Raw genomic sequence first — 22,104 nt, forward strand, 5'->3', positions numbered from 1 at the left:
GAAAAAAGAAAGAAAGAGAGAATAGTACTTGAAGTGTAGTTTCATTCCAGTAGTAAATATCCGTGTTAAGTAATCCTTGTGGGAATAATCCGGAAATAGTTGCTGCAGCAAAGCCTGAGATAGCAGAGGTGAATATATGCCATATTGTGTCCGATGATATTTTTCCTGTGTTTACTAGAAGAATGCCCGAGTCGAGTGAGAAGTGTGCGTAGGGTAAGTAGGTCAAGTGATGAAGACAGAATGGGAAGTGGATAGAGGAAAGATTGAGGTGGAGAATGGTAGTGGTATATTTTTATGGTCAGTTGATCTGACTGGATAGAGGGGATGAGCATAGGGAGGGAAGGAGGAATGGGGGATGAGGTTAAAAGGTTTAGTGAGTAGGAAGGAATACGCAGATGTAGTTTATAGGTGGTGGGGGTATGGGTGATAAACCAAGGATAGAAATAAAGGGAGAGATGTTGGGAAAGGTAGTTGGTAGTATCATATTCTAGAAGATAGCCAAACCTATTTACAGACGGTGGAATGGGATTGAAAGAAACCACGTAGTCTGTATGTGGTGGTGGTGTTACTGTGAAGTAGAGTGTAGAGGAAGTAAATTTGGGGATATGTATATGTGGTGATATGATCGAAAGGAAATAAGACTATTCAAAAGATGGTAAAAGATGGATATTTTTGCCAGGTTGAATAGGTTGCCTGTGGGGAGCCGTGCGATTATGTTGCGTGATTGTTTGTGCAATTTTGCTTGTGATAAAATTTAAATGTTTGGAAAGAGCGGTGATTGCAGTTGCTAAACGCTTAGTTATATCGATTAAGTAGAGTGGGAGAATTGTATTTTAAAATATGGAACGCCTCCATTAGGGAAAGCTTGCAGTTGGAGCGCTGGCCCTGGTATGGAGTTCCAGAATCTAAGATGGACCATTTTAAAGTGTATTGGGTATTTGTGCTTTTGAGGTGATGAATGTGATTGGCTAATGTTGTAGATTTACTGTGTCGTATCTAAAAGAGTGCAAATGGGCTGCGTAGCGATGTTTGAAGTTTTTAGTTGCACCTATGTATGTAGCAGTAGAGTTATGTAATAGATTTCTCACGGTGCATTTATATATTACGTTGTATCTTACGCAATGTGTTTGAAGCGGACAGATAGTCCCGGAGCGACAGTTACAAGTGTAGGAGGTCTGAGGGTTGCGTCTGTTGGTGGGTGAGTTATTATTATTGGAGGATATGTTATTGGGGGATGTGTAAGAATCTAGATCAATGGAATTATTGTTATGGCTATTTGTCCTATCAATGTTATTATTGGTATTGTTATTATCTAGAATATTAATGGGTTGGGATCCACGGTGGTTTTGTTCTAGTGTACGAGCGTTAGTGTTAGAAGAACACATATTAACGTCCGTGTTGGGTGTATGTGTGGGTCGGGTGCTGGCGCTAGCGTAGTTATGGTTGCTTAGGTTTTGGTAATAGAGCGAGAGTTTATGTTTGTTAGAAGTTGCTATAATAGATTCAAAGTTAGGAGTGGTAGAATACGACAATTTTAAAGTGGATCTATTGAATATAGAGTGGTATTTGTGTTGTCGTGGGAAGTTAGAATCTAGTATATTGAAGAAAGATTTGGCTAAGTTCCTAGTGTTAAGTGAGAATGGGGGGGTACCACAGGATGGACCGGCCACCGCTTTTTTGGGGGGTTCTGTGCATGTTGTAATTGAGGTGTTTAGGTGGAGGGCAGTTGTCCATATTTTTGGTACGGCTAGCTGATTTATACATCTTAGATTTAGCCCTAGTGTTATAAGTGTGATTGTGGGGTCTGTTTGAATATGTGGGTGGTTGGTTGTGGTTGTGATTGATGTTATGTCTTTGGGGTCCGATTTGGGATATAAATTGTTTAAGTCTGGTGTTATGGATGTATTTTATTTGTTGGGAGAAACCACTAGCCGCTAGTGCTTGATTGTAGTATGGAGCGTGATTGTTAAAGATTTCTTCGGAAGAGGATAGATCGGATATGCGGGTTGAGATACCTATGATTATGTTATCGAAAGTAGATCTGTGATGATTAGAGTGAATATTGAGGTATTTTAAGTACTGGTTGGGTTTATGATAGGGGAAGTGCTGCGAGTTAGATAGGTTCAGAGAAACGTCCAAGAAGTTAGCCGTTTTCTACGCGTTTTCAAATGTTATTGATAGATTCATACTTGAGAAAAATTTGTGTAGATCCCTTTACTTCTTCTGTCTCCGATGAAGGGAAATACTGGATCTTCCCAGAAACAGCTGTAAAATATTCTTCCAACCCTACCATTGCTCTCTTTATCTTTTTACTTTTATATATTTACGTATACACACGCTAATACACGACTTATAATCCCCAATCCTGTTCATACAACGACTGGGGCAAAACTAGTCGGTATACAGCACTTACTCTGTATTACCTGTATCCTCCTGGGTTTGGTTAAATCCAATACCCTCCTCAACCTTCTCATTATATATATATATATATATATATATATATGTACTGCATTACCTCTAGATATCCTTGTTGATTATTTTGATTATATATATATATATATATATATATATATATATATATATATATATATATATATATATATATATATATGCAGGGCAGGGAATCGTCAATTAGTAATAAAATTAATAATCAACAATTTTGCCGGGTAGCTCAGTATGAAAAAACCTTCTTCGGTAAAAAACATTTATAATCATAAATATATAGGGATTGACAGTAACCTGCTTCTCCAACATACTGAGAATTCAGAAATAGCAGTCAAAGAACTACTGATTTCAAAACTACAAATTATTACTCCAGATTGATAGCGATATTTTTGATACACACAGAACAAAAAACAGTAGAGAAGAGTAAAAAACACTTGCCTTTAGTTAATTTAGTACAATTGTTTCACAGTTAAGAGTAAAATACTCTATTCTGATCTTCAGCTAAATATTCTAATAAATTTGTTAATGTCTAAATAACTCACGTTAATTTTGACCATGTGAACATCAATACCACGTGGGGAAGACGTTAAGAAATTTATCGGCCAGTAAGTTCAAAATCCCTCGCCCTAATGAATTTCAATTCAGTGTGTATCAGAAATAGTCCCGCACAGGAAAGAGACTCGTACGAATTCCTGTGGTTAAACTATCCACCTTAGAGTTATTATTAAAATATAGATATGCAGGGCAGGGAATCGTCAATTAGTAATAAAATTAATAATCAACAATTTTGCCGGGTAGCTCAGTATGAAAAAACCTTCTTCGGTAAAAAACATTTATAATCATAAATATATAGGGATTGACAGTAACCTGCTTCTCCAACATACTGAGAATTCAGAAATAGCAGTCAAAGAACTACTGATTTCAAAACTACAAATTATTACTCCAGATTGATAGCGATATTGTTGATACACACAGAACAAAAAACAGTAGAGAAGAGTAAAAAACACTTGCCTTTAGTTAATTTAGTACAATTGTTTCACAGTTAAGAGTAAAATACTCTATTCTGATCTTCAGCTAAATATTCTAATAAATTTGTTAATGTCTAAATAACTCACGTTAATTTTGACCATGTGAACATCAATACCACGTGGGGAAGACGTTAAGAAATTTATCGGCCAGTAAGTTCAAAATCCCTCGCCCTAATGAATTTCAATTCAGTGTGTATCAGAAATAGTCCCGCACAGGAAAGAGACTCGTACGAATTCCTGTGGTTAAACTATCCACCTTAGAGTTATTATTAAAATATAGATATGCAGGGCAGGGAATCGTCAATTAGTAATAAAATTAATAATCAACAATTTTGCCGGGTAGCTCAGTATGAAAAAACCTTCTTCGGTAAAAAACATTTATAATCATAAATATATAGGGATTGACAGTAACCTGCTTCTCCAACATACTGAGAATTCAGAAATAGCAGTCAAAGAACTACTGATTTCAAAACTACAAATTATTACTCCAGATTGATAGCGATATTTTTGATACACACAGAACAAAAAACAGTAGAGAAGAGTAAAAAACACTTGCCTTTAGTTAATTTAGTACAATTGTTTCCCAGTTAAGAGTAAAATACTCTATTCTGATCTTCAGCTAAATATTCTAATAAATTTGTTAATGTCTAAATAACTCACGTTAATTTTGACCATGTGAACATCAATACCACGTGGGGAAGACGTTAAGAAATTTATCGGCCAGTAAGTTCAAAATCCCTCGCCCTAATGAATTTCAATTCAGTGTGTATCAGAAATAGTCCCGCACAGGAAAGAGACTCGTACGAATTCCTGTGGTTAAACTATCCACCTTAGAGTTATTATTAAAATATAGATATGCAGGGCAGGGAATCGTCAATTAGTAATAAAATTAATAATCAACAATTTTGCCGGGTAGCTCAGTATGAAAAAACCTTCTTCGGTAAAAAACATTTATAATCATAAATATATAGGGATTGACAGTAACCTGCTTCTCCAACATACTGAGAATTCAGAAATAGCAGTCAAAGAACTACTGATTTCAAAACTACAAATTATTACTCCAGATTGATAGCGATATTTTTGATACACACAGAACAAAAAAACAGTAGAGAAGATTCCCCACGTGGTATTGATGTTCACATGGTCAAAATTAACGTGAGTTATTTAGACATTAACAAATTTATTAGAATATTTAGCTGAAGATCAGAATAGAGTATTTTACTCTTAACTGTGAAACAATTGTACTAAATTAACTAAAGGCAAGTGTTTTTTACTCTTCTCTACTGTTTTTTGTTCTGTGTGTATCAAAAATATCGCTATCAACCTGGAGTAATAATTTGTAGTTTTGAAATCAGTAGTTCTTTGACTGCTATTTCTGAATTCTCAGTATGTTGGAGAAGCAGGTTACTGTCAATCCCTATATATTTATGATTATATATATATATATATATATATATATATATATATATATATATATATATATATATATATATATATATATAATCAAAATAATCAACAAGGATATCCAGAGTTAATGCAGTACAATCGTTTCATGAAACTCTGTTTAATTGAACAATGTAATCATTACATCAATTTAAAATGCAGGTCAATCTTCAGCTGCACAAAGACATAGAATTTAATTAAGTTAGAACAGATGGACACATTAGTATAATTATACCTAAAATCTCCAACAAGTTAAGGAGATAGACAAAGAACAGACTGCCTCACTCTAGTTTAGAAGAAGATATACATTGTTACAGACTCTGCCTGTCACTGTTTTTTGGTTTTCATGGGGTCAGTCTTAATTTATAGACTAGTTTATCAAATCCCTTGTATATCTAAAGCGAAGAGAAGAGAGGGAAGTATCTGTTAGGGGTAGAACTGAGGGATCAGGCAGACATCATAGTTGGTATAGTCATAAAAATCGAGATTTATTAGAAGCAATATCATGAGTTTGGTAAAGGAAGACTTAAAACAAGATGTTAGCTGATAATTAAGGGGGTCACCCACTAGCAGACCATTGATAATGAAACAGAGAAAGTCTTATCATGTAGTACTATAGTTAAATATTTTAAACAATGATGCTTGGAGTTAGATCTATATATATATATAGATCTATATATATATATATATATATATATATATATATATATATATATATATATATATATATATATATATATATAATCCAGAAATTATCCAGTAATAGTGCTGAACTCCTCTCTCTCTATATATATATATAGATCTAACTCCAAGCATCATTGTTTAAAATATTTAACTATAGTACTACATGATACGTAGATTGTCAATCCAAACATGAACAAGCAAGAAGAACAATAACGCGAGGACGTGGAATAAGTACAGTGTTATTGGATGCTCAGGAAAGGAAAGAATAGAAAGAGGATTTCACGTTTTGAGCGGAGCTCTTCATCAGAAATATAGAAAAAGTCCAAAGAAGGGAAGACAGAGAAAGAAAATTGCCAACGATACGCACGCGGTCACATATTGGAATGACCGGAAGGGAAAGGCTGAAGAAAAAGTTCTTTTCAAAGACAAGAGAGTGCAAGAGAAGGAGGTATATGTGTATATGTGTGGGTAAATGCATGCATGCATGTTTGTGTGTGCGTGGTAGTGGCTGTTTATGTATGTGTGTGGTTGGACATAGTATCGTTTAAGGTCATAGCAAGAATTTTGGTAGGAGTGGCTGCCTGTTGTGTGTCTACCTAGACATGTGCGTAGGAGATTGGTCAGTAGAAAGGTACTGGTAGTTTGAAGTATGTGTGTGTGCGTATATGTATGTGTAGTGTGTGTGTGTGCTTTGTTTGCAGTGTGTCTGTATGTATGTTTGTGTGTGTACGTGTGGGTATGTGTGTACGCGTGAGGTTGTGTCTGTGGAGCAATTTTACTTTACTCAGTGAGTGTGTATATGCTTGCATGTGCGTTTGTGTGTTCATGTGTGTATAAATTGTGTGAATGTATGTATGAGTGTGTGCTGTGTGTGTATGGGAGGTATGTGTATGTCTGTATATATGTGTGTGCGTGTATGTGTGTGTCTGTATATATGTGTGTGCGTGTATGTGTGTGTCTGTATATATGTGTGTGCGTGTATGTGTGTGTCTGTATATATAAGTGAGTGTGTCCAAGTGTGTGTGTGCGTGTATATTTTGTATGTGTGCATATGTATGCGTGTGTTTATGTGTGTTTGTGCATGTGTGTGTGAACGAGGGGTTGTGTAGGGGGTATAGGTGCGTTTTTTGCGTGTGTATGCATGTGTATGTATGTGTGTAGTAGTGTGGGCGTGTGTATGCGTGTGCTTATGCGGGTGTGTATACGTGTATGCGTGGGATTGAGTGTTAGGTATGTGTGCATGTGTGCGCTTGCGTGTGTGTGTGCGTGTATGTGTCTGTATGTGTATGTGTGTGTGCGTGTATGCATATATTGTGAGTATGTATGTGTGTATGCGTGTGTACGTCAGTTGTGTGTGGGTTTTGTGTAGGCGCATATGTGCGTGCCTGTGAGTATGTGCATGTATGCGTTTACGTGCCTGTGTGCATGTATGTGCGCGTGCCTGTATGTGTATTGTGTGTTTTGGAGGTATATATGCCTACATGTGCTAGTGTGTATCTGTATGTGTATGTACGCGTGTATGTGTGTGCATGTGCTTGTGTATATGTGCGTGCGTGTATGTCCGTGTGTGCATTTGTGTATGTGCGTGCATGTGCATATGTGTGTGTGAACGTCTCAGGTTATTTGTTCATTTTGTTACGTGTAAGCGCGTGTGCTTGAGTATGTATGTGTATCTGGTTATGTGTACGTGTGTATGTTTGTGTGTGTGTGTGTGTGTAGGCGCAGGAGTGGTTGTGTGGTAAGTAGCTTGCCTACCAACCACATGGTTCCGGGTTCAGTCTCACTGCATGGTGCCATGTGCAAGTGTCTTCTACTATAGCCTCAAGCTGACTAAACCTTGTGAGTGGATATGGTAGACGGAAACTAAAAGAAGCCCGTCGTATACGTGTGTGTGTGTATGTGCGTGTGTTTCTGGGGTCTGTCTTGGTCCCCCCACCCGACATCCCTTGACAACTGATGCTGGTGTGTTTACGTCCCTGTAACTTAGCGGTTTGTCAAAAGAAACTGATAAAATAAGTACTAGGCTTACTGGGGTCGATTTGCTCCACCATGGCCACAATGAAATGACTGAAACAATGAAAGAATAAAAGAATAAATGTAAGTATGAACACACACGCGAACACACATGTATACGCACACACACACATTTTGCTGCTCTGAGTTTATTTATTGAGTTATTCATCCTATATATATATATGTGTGTGTGTGTGTGTGTATGTATGCACATACACACACATATAAATATATATTTGTGACACACACACACATATATATATATATGTGTGTGTGTGTGTGTGTGTATATATATAAATATATTTATATGTAAATATGTGTATATACAAGTGTGTATAAATACAATAGAAATCTCCATTAATTACTCCCCACCCAATCATTCCACCTTTTTTAATTAATTTGATTCCTTCTCTTTTCTTTTTCTTTGAGTTTTTCATTTAATCTTTCACCCCCCCCCCCTTTCACACACCATTTTTAATGTTTTTATTCTTTTCTTTCTCAGGTGAATCCACAAGCTGACAATGGTCAGACACCTCTACACTGGGCCTGTTCCAATGGAAACACAGACATAGTGTGTCTATTATTGAACCACATTGGCATCAATCCCAATGTGGTGGACAAAAATGGAGACACTCCTCTACATTGGGCAGTTAGAGAGTAAGTCCCCATTGGATCTGGAATATCCAAATCTGTTTCTTTTGTTTTTTCAATAATGTTTGTTTCCTTTTCATTGAGTCCTTCATGTCATAATCCCACCATGGGGTCATTATCTTTCTTCTCTTTTTCACACTGAGATGACACTGTAATCTGCTTCATTAATTAATCATCACCATAATTGTTATTGTTGTTGCCTAACTGGACTCTTTACTTCATCTCATCTTCCATTACCTCAACGTTACAGGTTGAAATCCTCTCGCTTCTTCTTTTCATCCCATCTATAACTACTCTCTCTCTCTCTCTCTCTCCCTCTCTCTCTCTCTCTCTATCTCTATCTCCATCTCTCTCTCTCCCTCTCTCTCTCTCTCTCTCTCTCTCTCTCTCATTCTCCCTCCTTTCTAGTTTCCCTATTTACTCCGACCCTGGGCTAAATAGAGAATCATCCCCTTCCAGTATTTAAATTTGTCTCTTTTATGTTCCGTGTTCAAATCCTGCCAGAATATTTATTATCACCCTGGAGTCAATATAACCTGTACCAGTAATATCCAGGGGTTCCTTTAATAAACTGCCCTCCCTCTTTCCTCTTGTTCTTGTTTCTTATTACTGTTGGAAAAACTACCTTGTGGTATTTATATACAACTCTCTAAGTTCAGAGTTCAAATCCTGCCAAGGTCAACTTCTCCTTCCATCTTTGCAAGGTTGAGAAACTACAATACCAGTCATTTACTGATGTCCATATAATTAGATGTATCCCTTCTTTCCCTCCTAAATTTCATGTTTATATAACAGTTGTTCATTGTACCATATATACATTTCTGAGTTTACTCAGGTGTGTATATATCATTGTTCTACTGTGTTGAGTGTGTATTGATTAAATTTGTTTGTGTGTAATAATTGTTGTAATTAGGTTACAATGACCTAATTACATCTGTTTTCTTTATTGACCTAATAGCTATTAATTATCTCAGTCTCTGTAATGTTTGTATTTTTCATGTTTTTCTTTCCTCTGTTCATTCCTTTCAGCCAAAACTATCATGTGGTGACTTTGATGCTGTCCCAGGTTAGTTAACAAAAACATATTATGTACACTCTCTGGTATTTTATTGATCTGTATAATATTAATATCATCGAAGTACCAGTGGAATAATGGGGGTAGATTTAATCACATGCACTACAAAACCCTTTCAATGATCGGTCTTGGGTTTTTGAAAGAACTGTATATTGATCATGATGATGAGGATATTAGTCGTGTTGACAGTCTAACTGACCACCACCACTGACAATATTGAATGGTCAGTCAAATGAAACAAGGTCATTATGAAATTAACTATATATATATATATATATATATATATATATATATATATATATATATATATATATATATATATATATATATCTTTCAATTGTTTTAGACATTTGACTGTGGCCATGCTGGGGCATCACATTGAAGAATTTTTAGTCAAATGTATCGATCCTAGTACTTTTATTTATTTTAAACATATCACTTATCCTCTCCGCCTCTTTGCTGAACCACACACACACACACACACACACACACACACACACACACACACACACACACACACACACACACACACTCACACACATAGACACAAACATGTTATGAAGCTTCTTTCAGTTTCCATTTACCAAATCCATTCACAAGACTTTGTTCAGCCCTGGGTAATAGTAGAATATATTTGCCTCAGTTTCCACGCAGTGGGACTCAACCTGGAACCGTGTATTGTTGGGAAAAAAACTTCTTACACGACAACCATGTATATATGTATGTGTCATCATCATCATCATCACCATCATCATCATCATCATTATCATCGTTGTTGTTTAACGTGTGCTTTCCTATTTGGCATGGGTTGGACGGTTTGACTGAAGGCTGGCAAGCCAGGACACTGCACCAGGTTCCGATCTGTTCTGGAAAAGTTTCTACTGCTGGATGCCCTTCCTAAAGCCAAACATTCCGAGAGTGTAGTGGGTACCTTTACGTGCCAACAGCACGAGGGTCAGCCAGGCAGTACTGGCATCGACCACACTTGAATGGTGCTTCTTATGTGCCACCGACACGGGACCAGTCAGCCGGATCTGGCATCGAACACGCATGTGACGGAAGCTGTTTTCTGCACATTTTCAGTGTTTATTGCTCCTGAGCATTTGCTACACACAAAAACTATCTTCCCAGTTAGCCTTCCTTTGATATTGCTGTACCTCTTATGTGTCCATAGCTTACACTGGGTACATCTTATAGAGTTTCTACCTACTCCTATTTAACAGATCGAGAAGGGCCATATACCGGATGGGATTTGTGGTTTGAGTGCCTTCCTCAAGACTTTGGCTCTTACTAAATTGATTGTAAGGCCCTTCGATTCTAGACCTTGCTGTCACACCTGAAACTTCTCTAGTTCTGATAGTGTCTCAGCTATTAGAACAAGGGCAACAGCATAGAGAAGCTCCCAGGGGCATCCTGTCTTGAGTTCCTCTGTTATTGCCTGGAGGACTATGATGAATAAAAAGAGGGCTGAGGACTGATCCTTGGTGGATCCCTACCTCTACCAGGAATTCTTCAATGTACTCGTTGCCAATCTTCACCTTACTGACAGCCTCCCTGTACATGGTTTCTACAGCTCTAACTAACCACTCATCTATCCCTAGTTTCCGCATTGACCACCAGATAAAGGATCAGAGCACCCTGTCAAAGGCTTTATCCATGTCAACGAAAGCCAGGTACAGAGGTTTACCTCTAGTATTTCTCCTGCAGCTGTCTTACCAGAAATATAGCATCAGTGGTGCTTTTCCCTGGCACAAACGCAAACTGCATCTCATCTAAACTGATTCTCTCCCTAATTAGTTGGGCTATGACCCTCTCCCTGACATTCCTTGTCTGATCCAACAACCTGATACAAGTGTAATTATTCCTATCTAAAGTGTCACCTTTATCTTTGTAGCAGTTGGCTATGGTGCTGCTACACCAGTCATTGGGGATGACTCCTTTGTGTATCACCTGGTTAACAATACAGGTGACTAGACTACAGCCGACATCACAAGATATTTTAAGCATTTTGGTGGTAATTTCTGATGGGTCGGAGGCTTTCCCTGTCTTCACACCCTTAATTGCTTTATCTACCAAGGTACTGTCAATTCGGATAGCTGGTCCCTCTGTTGGGTCGACATTTGGCCGACTCTCTTTCTCCCATTCATTTTCTTCATTTAGCAACCTTTTATAGTGGCGTCTCCAGGTCTCTCTCTTTGCAGCCTCATTAAATACAAGTAAGCCGTCATCCCAGGGGACACATTTCTTTCCTGTGACATCACGATTCTCTTTCACACACTGTCTTGCAACACGAAACACCTCAAGTCTTTGGTCCTCACGGCGCAGAACATTGGAAAGTTTTTCTTATCTGCTTCCCCTCTGGCTAAATAAATCTGTCTCCCAGCTTCCCTTCTGGCAATCTGATACAATTCCTTTCTACAACCGTTCATCCAGTCCTTCCATGCCTGTTTCTTTTCCCTAATAGCCCTGTCAGCTATATTGTTCCACCACCATATTACCTGGGGCCAAGATGGGACTTTGCACCAGCCACAGATCTGGTCAGTAGCCCTCAACATGTTGTCACATAGGAACCTCCAGTTGTCTTCCACATCATGTAATGCTATATCCCCCTCTATTCCATCAAAAGCTTCGAGTAATGCGTCCCTAAATCTCTGTCCATTCCCAGGATCCTTTTTCAGACCCTTCTCCTCCATACTGGCCATCTTCTGGGCAACCATATAGCCTTGATCCTGAAGTTGCTAACTATTAATTTATATTCTGGGGTGCATTCTTCACCTGGGAAGGTTTTGGCATTTAGAAATAGCCATCTTTCCCGTTTCCTGGTGAGGATGTAATTAGTTTGACTAGTGTGTCCAGCAGATTGGTAGGCGAATAGGTGACTTGCAGGTTTCCTGAAGGTAGTATTACAAATCATAAGATCCTTTGCATCTCAGCACTCCAGCAGCCTGGTTCCCTCCTCATTTCGGAAACCAAAATCATAGCCTCCATGTACGCCATGGAAGCCCCTGTCATTCGTTGACGAAGTAGTCTGCAAGAGGGTGTCATAAAATGAGTCTTTCTGTCCATCAGGTAGCTCCAGCTGAGGGTCATAGGCCGAGATAATGGCTGCTAACCCATGTTGCAACACTAATCTAATCTTAAGTATTCTATCACAGACTCTGACTACCTCGGTTACCTTATCAACCCATTTCTCCATAAGAAATATAGCCATGTCCTCAACCCTGTCAGTGTTCCCTGCCTAGAAAATCTTATACCTATGTTCTTTGCCTGTGAGGAAACTAGCAGAACTTCCTCTTCACCTGACCTCATTGATGCAGTACAAATCTACACATCTCCTTTCAAGCATCTCAACAATCTCACCAGACTTACCTTTCAGTATGCCAACTCTGAGGGTGTGGGAGGTGTGGGCCTGCGAGACCCTGGGATGGGGGACAGAAGCGTCATGTATCTGAAAAGAAAGCTTGCATTTGGCAGAACTCACAAACATACAATAGCCTTCAACCTGCACACACTACACCATCATTTTATGCGCTACATTATCACTACATTATATATCCTGCGTAGAGAGACTGGCGGACCAATTTTGTTTCATGATCACTTTCTCGATACCCTTCCAGTCAGCATTGTGAAAGTTCAGGCCCAAGAGGTGTTGAGTGCTTCTGTAGTCTTCTGTGGACCATACATTGTTAGGTCTATTACGTTACGGACCGAGAAAATACGTTACTGATGAGCACCACGTTGTCTCTGAAGCAGAGATACTGGAAATGTTTTCCCTTTGTTGGGTAGAGCACTATTTGCTCCATAAAGAGCATGTTAGTGAGGTCAAGCAGAGATTCTGCATGTGTCAGGATGTGCAGCGAAATACCTGATAGAAAGCGGCCCTCAGGCCACTTGACACAAGGGAGGTTGAAACCCCTTAAAAGAAATATGTGCAGGCTGTCATTCAGGTTGGTAAATATTTCTTTCATTTCTTGGAGACTTTCTTCAAATGAATCCCCATGATTTGGAGCATCTGACGGGCGAAATGTGGTACATATTACTATTTTCATCTGTTTAATGTATACTACGAGAATATTACGGACTGAGTCTGAGTGTGACAGCAGGACCACGGGTGTGACATCTTCCCAAATGTACATTGCCACTCCACCACCATACGACCTATCATTTCGAAGCACAACATACCCTGGTATTCGTATGTTAGCATCTGAAATATCCACGTTCAGATGTGTTTCTGTTAGTGACAAGCATATTGCTTCATTACATGTCACTAAGTCTCTCATTTACTGTATTTTGCATTGTTGGGACGTTGCCACGCCCCTGATATTTAGCAAGAATACTGGTCTGACATGTAGGGTGTCTTTAGTGGCCACCGTGGATCCTTTGTTGTTAGAGGTGGTCGGGTTACTGGTATGTATTCTTCACACTGGATGTCTGGTGAAGCTAGGTCAGCTGCTTAAAAACCTCCTGTACAACCCCTAAAAGGCCTGTTGTTCAGCAGCCACTGTCCGCACTGCATCCACAGTTTGTTTCTGCCAGGGAAGTTGTGTGAACACTACCACAAATCTCCACCATGGTAACATTGTATCATGTGACCTGACTGTGCTGTTGGAGGCTGTTTTTCGGGTTAGTGGAACGGGTACTGGTCATATGGGATTTCAGATTAGCAAATCTGCAGCCTGCCCCAATGTGACAATGTCGAAAGGTACCAAGGTACCCTTTATATAGAACTTGCAGATTGGTTTGGTTTCTTTTTTTACCAGAGCCATTGCCTTTGCAGTAGGTTCTCTTTCGTTTGTAAGTATGTATGTATGTATGTATGTATGTATGTATGTATGTATGTGTTTATGTGTATGTGAATCCTACACTCTAGATTAGGCAGGTACAGATAAAATGCGCGACAGTTTTCACTCTGCAAAATTTATGATGCTGAAGATTTTAAAATTCTGACCTTCTTTTCTGAAACAAATGAAGCAGGTGAGAAGGAGCCCTAACCACTTACACACACAAGGGAACACACACTGCCACTCACACTCTCACGGTCTCTCTCTCTCTCTCTCTCTCTCTCGGTCTCTCTCTCTCTCTCTCGGTCTCTCTCTCTCTCGGTCTCTCTCTCTCTCGGTCTCTCTCTCTCTCTCAGTCTCTCTCTCTCTCTCGGTCTCTCTCCCTCTCGGTCTCTCTCTCTCTCGGTCTATCTCTCTCTCTCGGTCTCTCTCTCTCTCTCTCTCTCTCACACACACACACACACAAAAGATCGTGTATATATATTTATGTATGTACGTATATATGAAAGATAATTTGGTGCATGTGTGTGTTTGTGTGTGCGTGTGACTGACTACATTTACATAAAGCTGAACACAGCGCACGCACACACACTCACATGTACACACACATACATACACGTACTCCCACTTTCTTTCATATACCATAATTACATCTTTCACTTTCTCCTCTCACTTCAAAGCAAATGTCGCATTCCACACGTGATGAAAACAAAAGTAAATAAATAAATAATTATGGCAATTAACGAACAATTCAGCTGATCGAGTTTGATGTTTATGCTTAAAAAGCTGAAGGAATGCCTTGCATCTTTTATTGTAAGGAAAATGGACATTACGATAGATGCCAATATGTGCCTTATGAATACATTTCAGCGCCGTGTATGTGTGTGTGTGTGTGTGTGTGTGTGTGTGTGCTTCAATGAATCCAGTTGAATAGTAATATCCCTCTCCGAAAGTTCACTTGTCCGTGACGAAATATACTCTTCCAAAACTGTTCTGACATCTTCTATAGAATTCATATATTTTTTTCGTCCCAATTATTTTAAAGACTGCGGAATAAATGATAATCTGTTGGGCCAATTTCCAGTCAATATAGTTGGTGGGGCATCGTTTCCCATTCAAACCCGGCATGTGTGTGTGTGTTGTGTAATTTGGTGTTTGTATGTATGTATGTTTGTAATTAAACATTTTATTTAAACATTGAACAAACTCTAAAATATTTTTAAAACCAAGAGACTCTTATCAAAGTCAATTTTTGTAGATTTATAATCATCTAATTATTAAGGTGGAAAAATTATCACAAAAGCAATTTAATTATTTCAAATATATAATACTGTACTTTCTTTTCTTATTTACTGTCGATGCGTACAGACATACACACACAGACATACACACATACATACACATGTATATATGAACAATTAAAAGAAGAAAATGGAGAGTTAATGGTTAATAATTATTTATTAATAATAATTCATTCTCACATTTGTTTCAATTTGTATTCATTCAATAAAATACACATTTCTGCAATAAATCTGCATTTATGATTTATGAGCAAAATATCACGATGGAAATATTAGACATTAAAAACTTACATTTTGACCAATCTGCTTTGTCCAGCAGACTAAATATATGGAATTGTTTTTATTTTTTTAGAGTATGTATGTGAGAGCATAAAGATTAATTTGAATATAATAAAGGATAAAATAGAATAGAATATTTTATTCTGTATTATATTTTATTCTTTATTATATTCAAATTGATCCCTTGGCTCTTACCACATACACTAAAAATTAAGAAAAAATCCATATATTTTGTCTGCTGAATAGAATAGATTGGTCAGCATGTAATTTTTTAATGTCTATGTTATGTCTCAAGCTACTGCTATCTAGAACCTTCGGAAGATCTCTGCTTGACTGCTACTCGGCAGCTACTCAACTGTCAGTCATCCGTCAGCCTACTCTACTCAACTGTCAGGCAACAGTCAGACTACCTCTATTTATATGTCTTGGTCGAGCTTACTTTATTTGCTTGGGGTCGTCGACACAACAGTCTATTTCCCAAAGACATGAGTTATAGAACCAGTGTACTCTTGGATGAAATCATCCGTTTCAGAGGTTAATATATCCTCCGGGCTGTGTGATAAGTACCTTGCTTACCAACTATATGGTCCGGGGATCAGTTCCACTGCGTGGCACTTTGGGCAAGTATTTTCTACTATAGCCTCGGGCCAATTAAAGCATTGTGATTGGATTTGGTAGAGGGAAACTGAATGAAGACTGTCGTATGTATATGCGTGTGAGTGTGTGTGTATGTATGTGTGTCTGTGCTTGTCTCGCCCAACCATAGCTTGAAACCGATGTTGGTGTGTTTCTGTCCCCCTAAATTAGCGGTTCGGCAAAGGTGACTAATGGAATAAGTACTAGGCTTACAAAGAATCAGTACTAGCGTCGATTTGTTCGACTAGTGGCGGTGCTCTAGCATGGTCGCAGTCAAATGACTGAAAGATATAAAAGAATGTATATATATATATATATATATATATATATATATATATATATATATATATATATATATATATATATATACATATACATATATACATATATATATATGTGTGTGTGTGTGTGATAATCACAAGGAACATGGAAACTTCTGCATCTTCAAATTTTTCTTTTAACTTTCACACATTCAGCATAATTGGTTAATATGACCTAAATTAATCAATCATGCAGTATAATTAACTGGACAAATTAAGACAAAGTTTTGAAGATGTACCAGTGACCATATCCTTTGTAATTGGTTCGATTTACACTCCTGTAAATATAAATAATCCAGTGAAGCAAACCCAGGATTTAACCATCAGATGAATTACAGTCATATTACTTACCATGAGCAATTCTAGGTGCTTCCTACTATTCGATGCGATTAACCTGAACCTGGATAATTTATCCCGATACAATCACGATAGATGTACATATTATATACATATAAATGCATAGTAAAGTACGTATCTAAAGAACGTCCTTTAATTAGCCCCTCATCAACTGTCACGTTCCCATAGTTAGAATCCCTGTGAAGGAGCATGATGCACCATTAATATATGGTATTATTTTCCCAACAAAACCACCCTAAACGACAAACGAAGAAACAAGGAGCCCCACAATACGTTAGCCCTACAAGAACCAGAATTTGAATGAATGACAAATTTCAAACATGGAAAAAGAATTCTTTGTGAAAATTATTTGAACAATCAAACTTTCTGCCCTGTTGTCCTTTGCTCAATCTTCTCATTCAACGACATCATCCATTCAGTATATATATATATATATATATATATATATACACACACACACATATATATATATATATATATATATATATATATATATATATATATATATATATATATATATATATATATATATATACATATATATATATATATATATATATATATATATATATATATATATATATATATATATATATATATATATATATATATATATATATATATATTTATATATATATACTGGCATGACAGCCTATCTATACAAGACAATGACCTCAAACTAAGTCATTTTATGTCAACCATACAAGGCATATGCGCCAAATACGTGCCAAAAAGAAAGACCAGCAAACATGCCAATAGAATTCCTAGAGACAGGAAAATCCTTATGAGACACAGAACAAAGGTCTCAAACCAGTTAAATAGAGAACTGGAGGATAGGAAAAGAGCTAAATTAAAACTAACACTGTTAGAAATAGAAAACAAGATCAAACTCTCCCATGAAAAGGAGAGAGCGGAGGAGGAGAAGAGAGCAGTAGAAAGCATAAAAACAAACCCGAAGGCTTTCTATAGATTTGCAAAAGAGACTGTCACGGCACAGTATAAAATAGGACCCCTTTTCCTGCCTAATGGCTCACTGACTGCAGACCCCACATGGATAAATGAAGTGCTCAGTGCACAATTCAAGAGTGTCTTCACTTCTCCTCTGAGTCACATGCAGATAAAGAACCCAGCTGATTTCTTTCACAATATCACTCAGCAGAAAAAGAGTGCATCCATTACCTACATTGACATTTAAGAGGAAGATGTAATAGCTGCCATAAACGAAATGAGCTGAAATTCGGCAACTGGCCCCGATGGTTTCCCAGCTGTCCTCTTAAAGTCGTGTAAACAAGAATTAGCGGGACCACTCCGGATACTTTTCCAGAGTTTCCTTGCAAGTGGTAAACTTCCCAAAAAGCTGAAGGAAGGCACCATATGTCCTATCCATAAAGGTGGAAGCAGAGCAGAGGCTGGGAACTACAGGCCCATCTCTCTGACTTCACATATTAGCAAAGTCATGGAACGAATTGTCAGAAAGAGATTGATTGCGTTCCTAGAAGAAAATGACTTGCTGAATGAGACCCAGCATGGTTTCCGTCCAGGTAGAAGCTACCTCACGCAGCTCTTGCAGCATTGTGACAGGGTCCTGAAGCAGTTACTTGACCATTCAAATGTTGATGTGATATATCTCGACTTTGCAAAAGCCTTTGACAAAGTCGATCATGGCTTGATATGTCACAAGCTGCGAAACCTTGACATAGCTGGTAAATTAAGAGAATGGCTGCATGACTTCCTGAATGGTAGAAGTCAGACAGTTGCAGCCAATGGAGAACTATCTAGGGAAACGCAAATATTAAGCGGTGTTCCACAAGGAACTGTCCTGGGGCGACTACTGTTCATAGTGGCCCTTCTGGACATGCCACGGTCACTCGCAGAGACACTGTCACTAGCTATGCTGATGACACAAAACTATCTCAGGCAATAAAGAATCCTGATGATATTATAAGCCTGGAGAATGACCTAAATGCAATATACGAGTGGGCAGAGCAAAATAATATGCAGTTCAATGCAAAACAATTTCAAGTACTGCGCTACAAGGCCACAAGTGCCTCCCAATTGGCATACAAAGGACCTGGAGGTACTGCAATCCCAGAACCACAAACAGTAAGAGACCTGGGCATCAACATGTGTAGTGATGCATCATTTCACATGCACATTGTCAAGTTGGCAGCAAAGTGCAGACAACTGGCAGGGTGAATACTGAGGACATTCCGTACAAGGGATCAAAAAGTCATGTTGACTCTATGGAAGACATTTGTTCTGAGCCGCCTAGACCATTGCTCTCAGTTGTGGTCACCACACAGTGTCAAGCGGACAGCAGAAGTCGAGGCAATTCAGCGTCACTATACAAAAAAGATCGCCACAGTCCAACAGATGAACTACAGGGAGCGACTGAAGGCACTAGGTCTCTACTCCCTGGAACGCAGGCGGGAGAGATATGTAATAATATACATATGGAAAATACTGGAAGGACTGGTGCCAAACTTTGGCATCAAGTACTACAAGAAAGCCCGCACAGGTCGTCACTGCATGGTACCAAAGGTACCGTCCACTGCATCTCATATAAGAACGAGGTACTGCAAAAGCCTCGGTTTCAGAGGACCTCAGCTATTTAATGCCCTGCCAAAACATTTGAGAGACCTGCAAGACATGGATATAGAGGTCTTCAAGACAAAACTCGACGCTTTCCTCTCCATGATACCAGATGAACCAATGGCTCGAAATGAGACACAGTTTACGGCAGCGATGTCAAATTCTCTTATACACTAGATGTGCTATCAAAACTCTTGATTGGACTACATCAGGTGGATGAGAAGAGCCTTGCTAGGAACGTGATGAGAGAACAACATAAAGACGGAAAGTCACGGTGGTGATCCAGCATGACCACAGCCACTTGGCTGAAACCCATAAAGAATATATATATATATATATATATATATATATATATATATATATATATATATATATATATATATATATATATATATATATATATATATATATATATATATATATATATATATATATATATATATATATATATATATATATATATATATATATATATATATACATATATATATATATATATATATACTATATACATACATATATATTTGTGTGTGTGTATGTTTTAGCATCATCATTATCATCGTGTAACATCTACTCTCCATGCTGGAATGTGTTAGATGGTTTGACTGGATCTTATGTGCCGGTGAGCTGCATCATGTTCCTGTCTGATTTGGCAGAATTTCTACAGCTCAATGTCCTTCCTAATGCTAACCACTCCAGGAGTGTAATTGGTGCTGTTATATGCCTCCGGCACGGGTGCCACTTGCATGATACTTGCAGCGACCACGACTACGATTCACGAACGGCTGTCGTTTAAATGGCACCGCCAACAGCCATAACTCCCCATTGCCAATTTACTTGCCATCGTCGATCACCATGACTACGATGCACAGATATGGCACCGGAAGCGAACAGCCATGACTATGATGCACGGGAGTCATTGACATGGCACCCAAAGTGAACGGCCACGACTATGATGCACGGGTGCCACTTACATGACACCGGCACGACCACAGCCATAACTCCAGTTGGCATGACATGTCCTCTCCCACAGAGCATAGCCCCAGGGCTTTCGGTCACTTGTCATCACCTGTATGATGCCCAACGTTCAGAGATCATTCTTCATCATCTCAAGTCTTCTTGGGTCTACATCTTCCATAGGATCCCCCCGAGGTCAGAGATCAGCACTTCTTTACACAGCTGTCCATGTCCATACACATCGCAAGACCATACCAACGGAGTCGTCTCTTTTGCACACCACATTGGATGCCTCCAATGTCCAGCTTTTCTCTCAAGACCCCCCACACTCTGTCGTACATGCACGCTGACATTGTACATCCAGCGAGACATAGTGGCTTCATTTCTTTCAAGCTTATGGAAATCCTCAGCGGTCACAGCCCATGATTCACTGCCATGTAACATAGTTGTTTACACACGGGGATCATACAGTCTGCTTTTCAACCTGAGGGAGACGCTCTTTGTTACCAATAGAGTTAGGAGCACTCTGAACTTTGCACATCTTATTCTTATTCTTGCAGCTACACTCACGGAGCAACCAACCACACTACTGACTTGCTCACCTAGATAGCGGAAACTATCAACTACCAGTAGCTTACCTAACTGGCAATTGATGGGCTCCATTTTCTGTACATTTGTGGTGTTTATTGTACCTGTGCACCTTCCACACACAAAAACCATTATCCTTGTGAACCTTCCTCTGATATTGCTGCAACATTTGTGTGTCCATAGCTTACACTGAGCACATCTTATGAAGTTTCTACATACGCCTTTTCTACAGATCGAACAGGGTCATCTTCCTGAGGGGCTTTGTGATTTGTCTGCTTTCCTACTTAATAAGACTGTTTTTTGTTAGATTAGGTTTAAGGCCCTTTGATTCTAGACATTGCTTCCATACCTGAAATTTCCCTAGTTCTGGAAGTTATTCAGCTATGATAACAAGGTCATCAGCATAGAGGAGCTCCTAGAAGCAGTTCATCTTAAATCCCTCTGTTATTGCTTGGAGGACTCTGATGAACGGGGTGGAGAGCTGAGGACTTATCCATGGTTAACCCCTACTTGTACCCTTAATTGATTGCTACACAGGCTGCCAAACCTCACCTTACTGACAGCATCCCTGTACATGGGATGCTCTCACCAACCACTCATCCATCCTTAGTTTTTGCATTCACCAACAAATAAGGGATCGAGGGACCCTGTCAAAGCCTTTCTCCATGTCAACAAAGACCAAGTACAAGAGTTTATGTTTGGCTAGACACTTCTCCTGCAGCAGCTGCCTTTCCAGGAATATAGAATCAGTGGTCCTTCGTTCTGGCACAAAACCAAATTGCATCTCTTCTAGATTAACACCCGTCCTAATTATTGGGGCTGTGACCCTATCTGTAACTTTGATTGCTTCATCTGATAGTTTGATACCTCTGTAATTCTTTCCGTCTAAGACATCATCTTACCTGTACGTGCGTGTATTTGTAAATATTTGGAATTTGGGCATACATTTAGAGG

General features: G+C 38.7%; 1 protein-coding gene across 1 annotated transcript in view; it reads left to right on the plus strand.

Annotated features, from left to right (window-relative positions):
- LOC106872541 (uncharacterized) overlaps nucleotides 1-22,104 on the plus strand; it is a 90,334-nt gene that overhangs the window by 38,411 nt on the left and 29,819 nt on the right. Inside the window, exons 5-6 of the mRNA XM_089345986.1 lie at nucleotides 8,116-8,270; nucleotides 9,294-9,330. Of these exons, the coding sequence (XP_089202112.1) occupies nucleotides 8,116-8,270; nucleotides 9,294-9,330 (192 nt within the window). The remainder of the gene's footprint in view (nucleotides 1-8,115; nucleotides 8,271-9,293; nucleotides 9,331-22,104) is intronic.

This window comes from Octopus bimaculoides, chromosome 30 (genome assembly GCF_046866305.1).
Source record: "Octopus bimaculoides isolate indiv1 chromosome 30, ASM4686630v1, whole genome shotgun sequence".
NCBI classification, from domain to species: domain Eukaryota; kingdom Metazoa; phylum Mollusca; class Cephalopoda; order Octopoda; family Octopodidae; genus Octopus; species Octopus bimaculoides.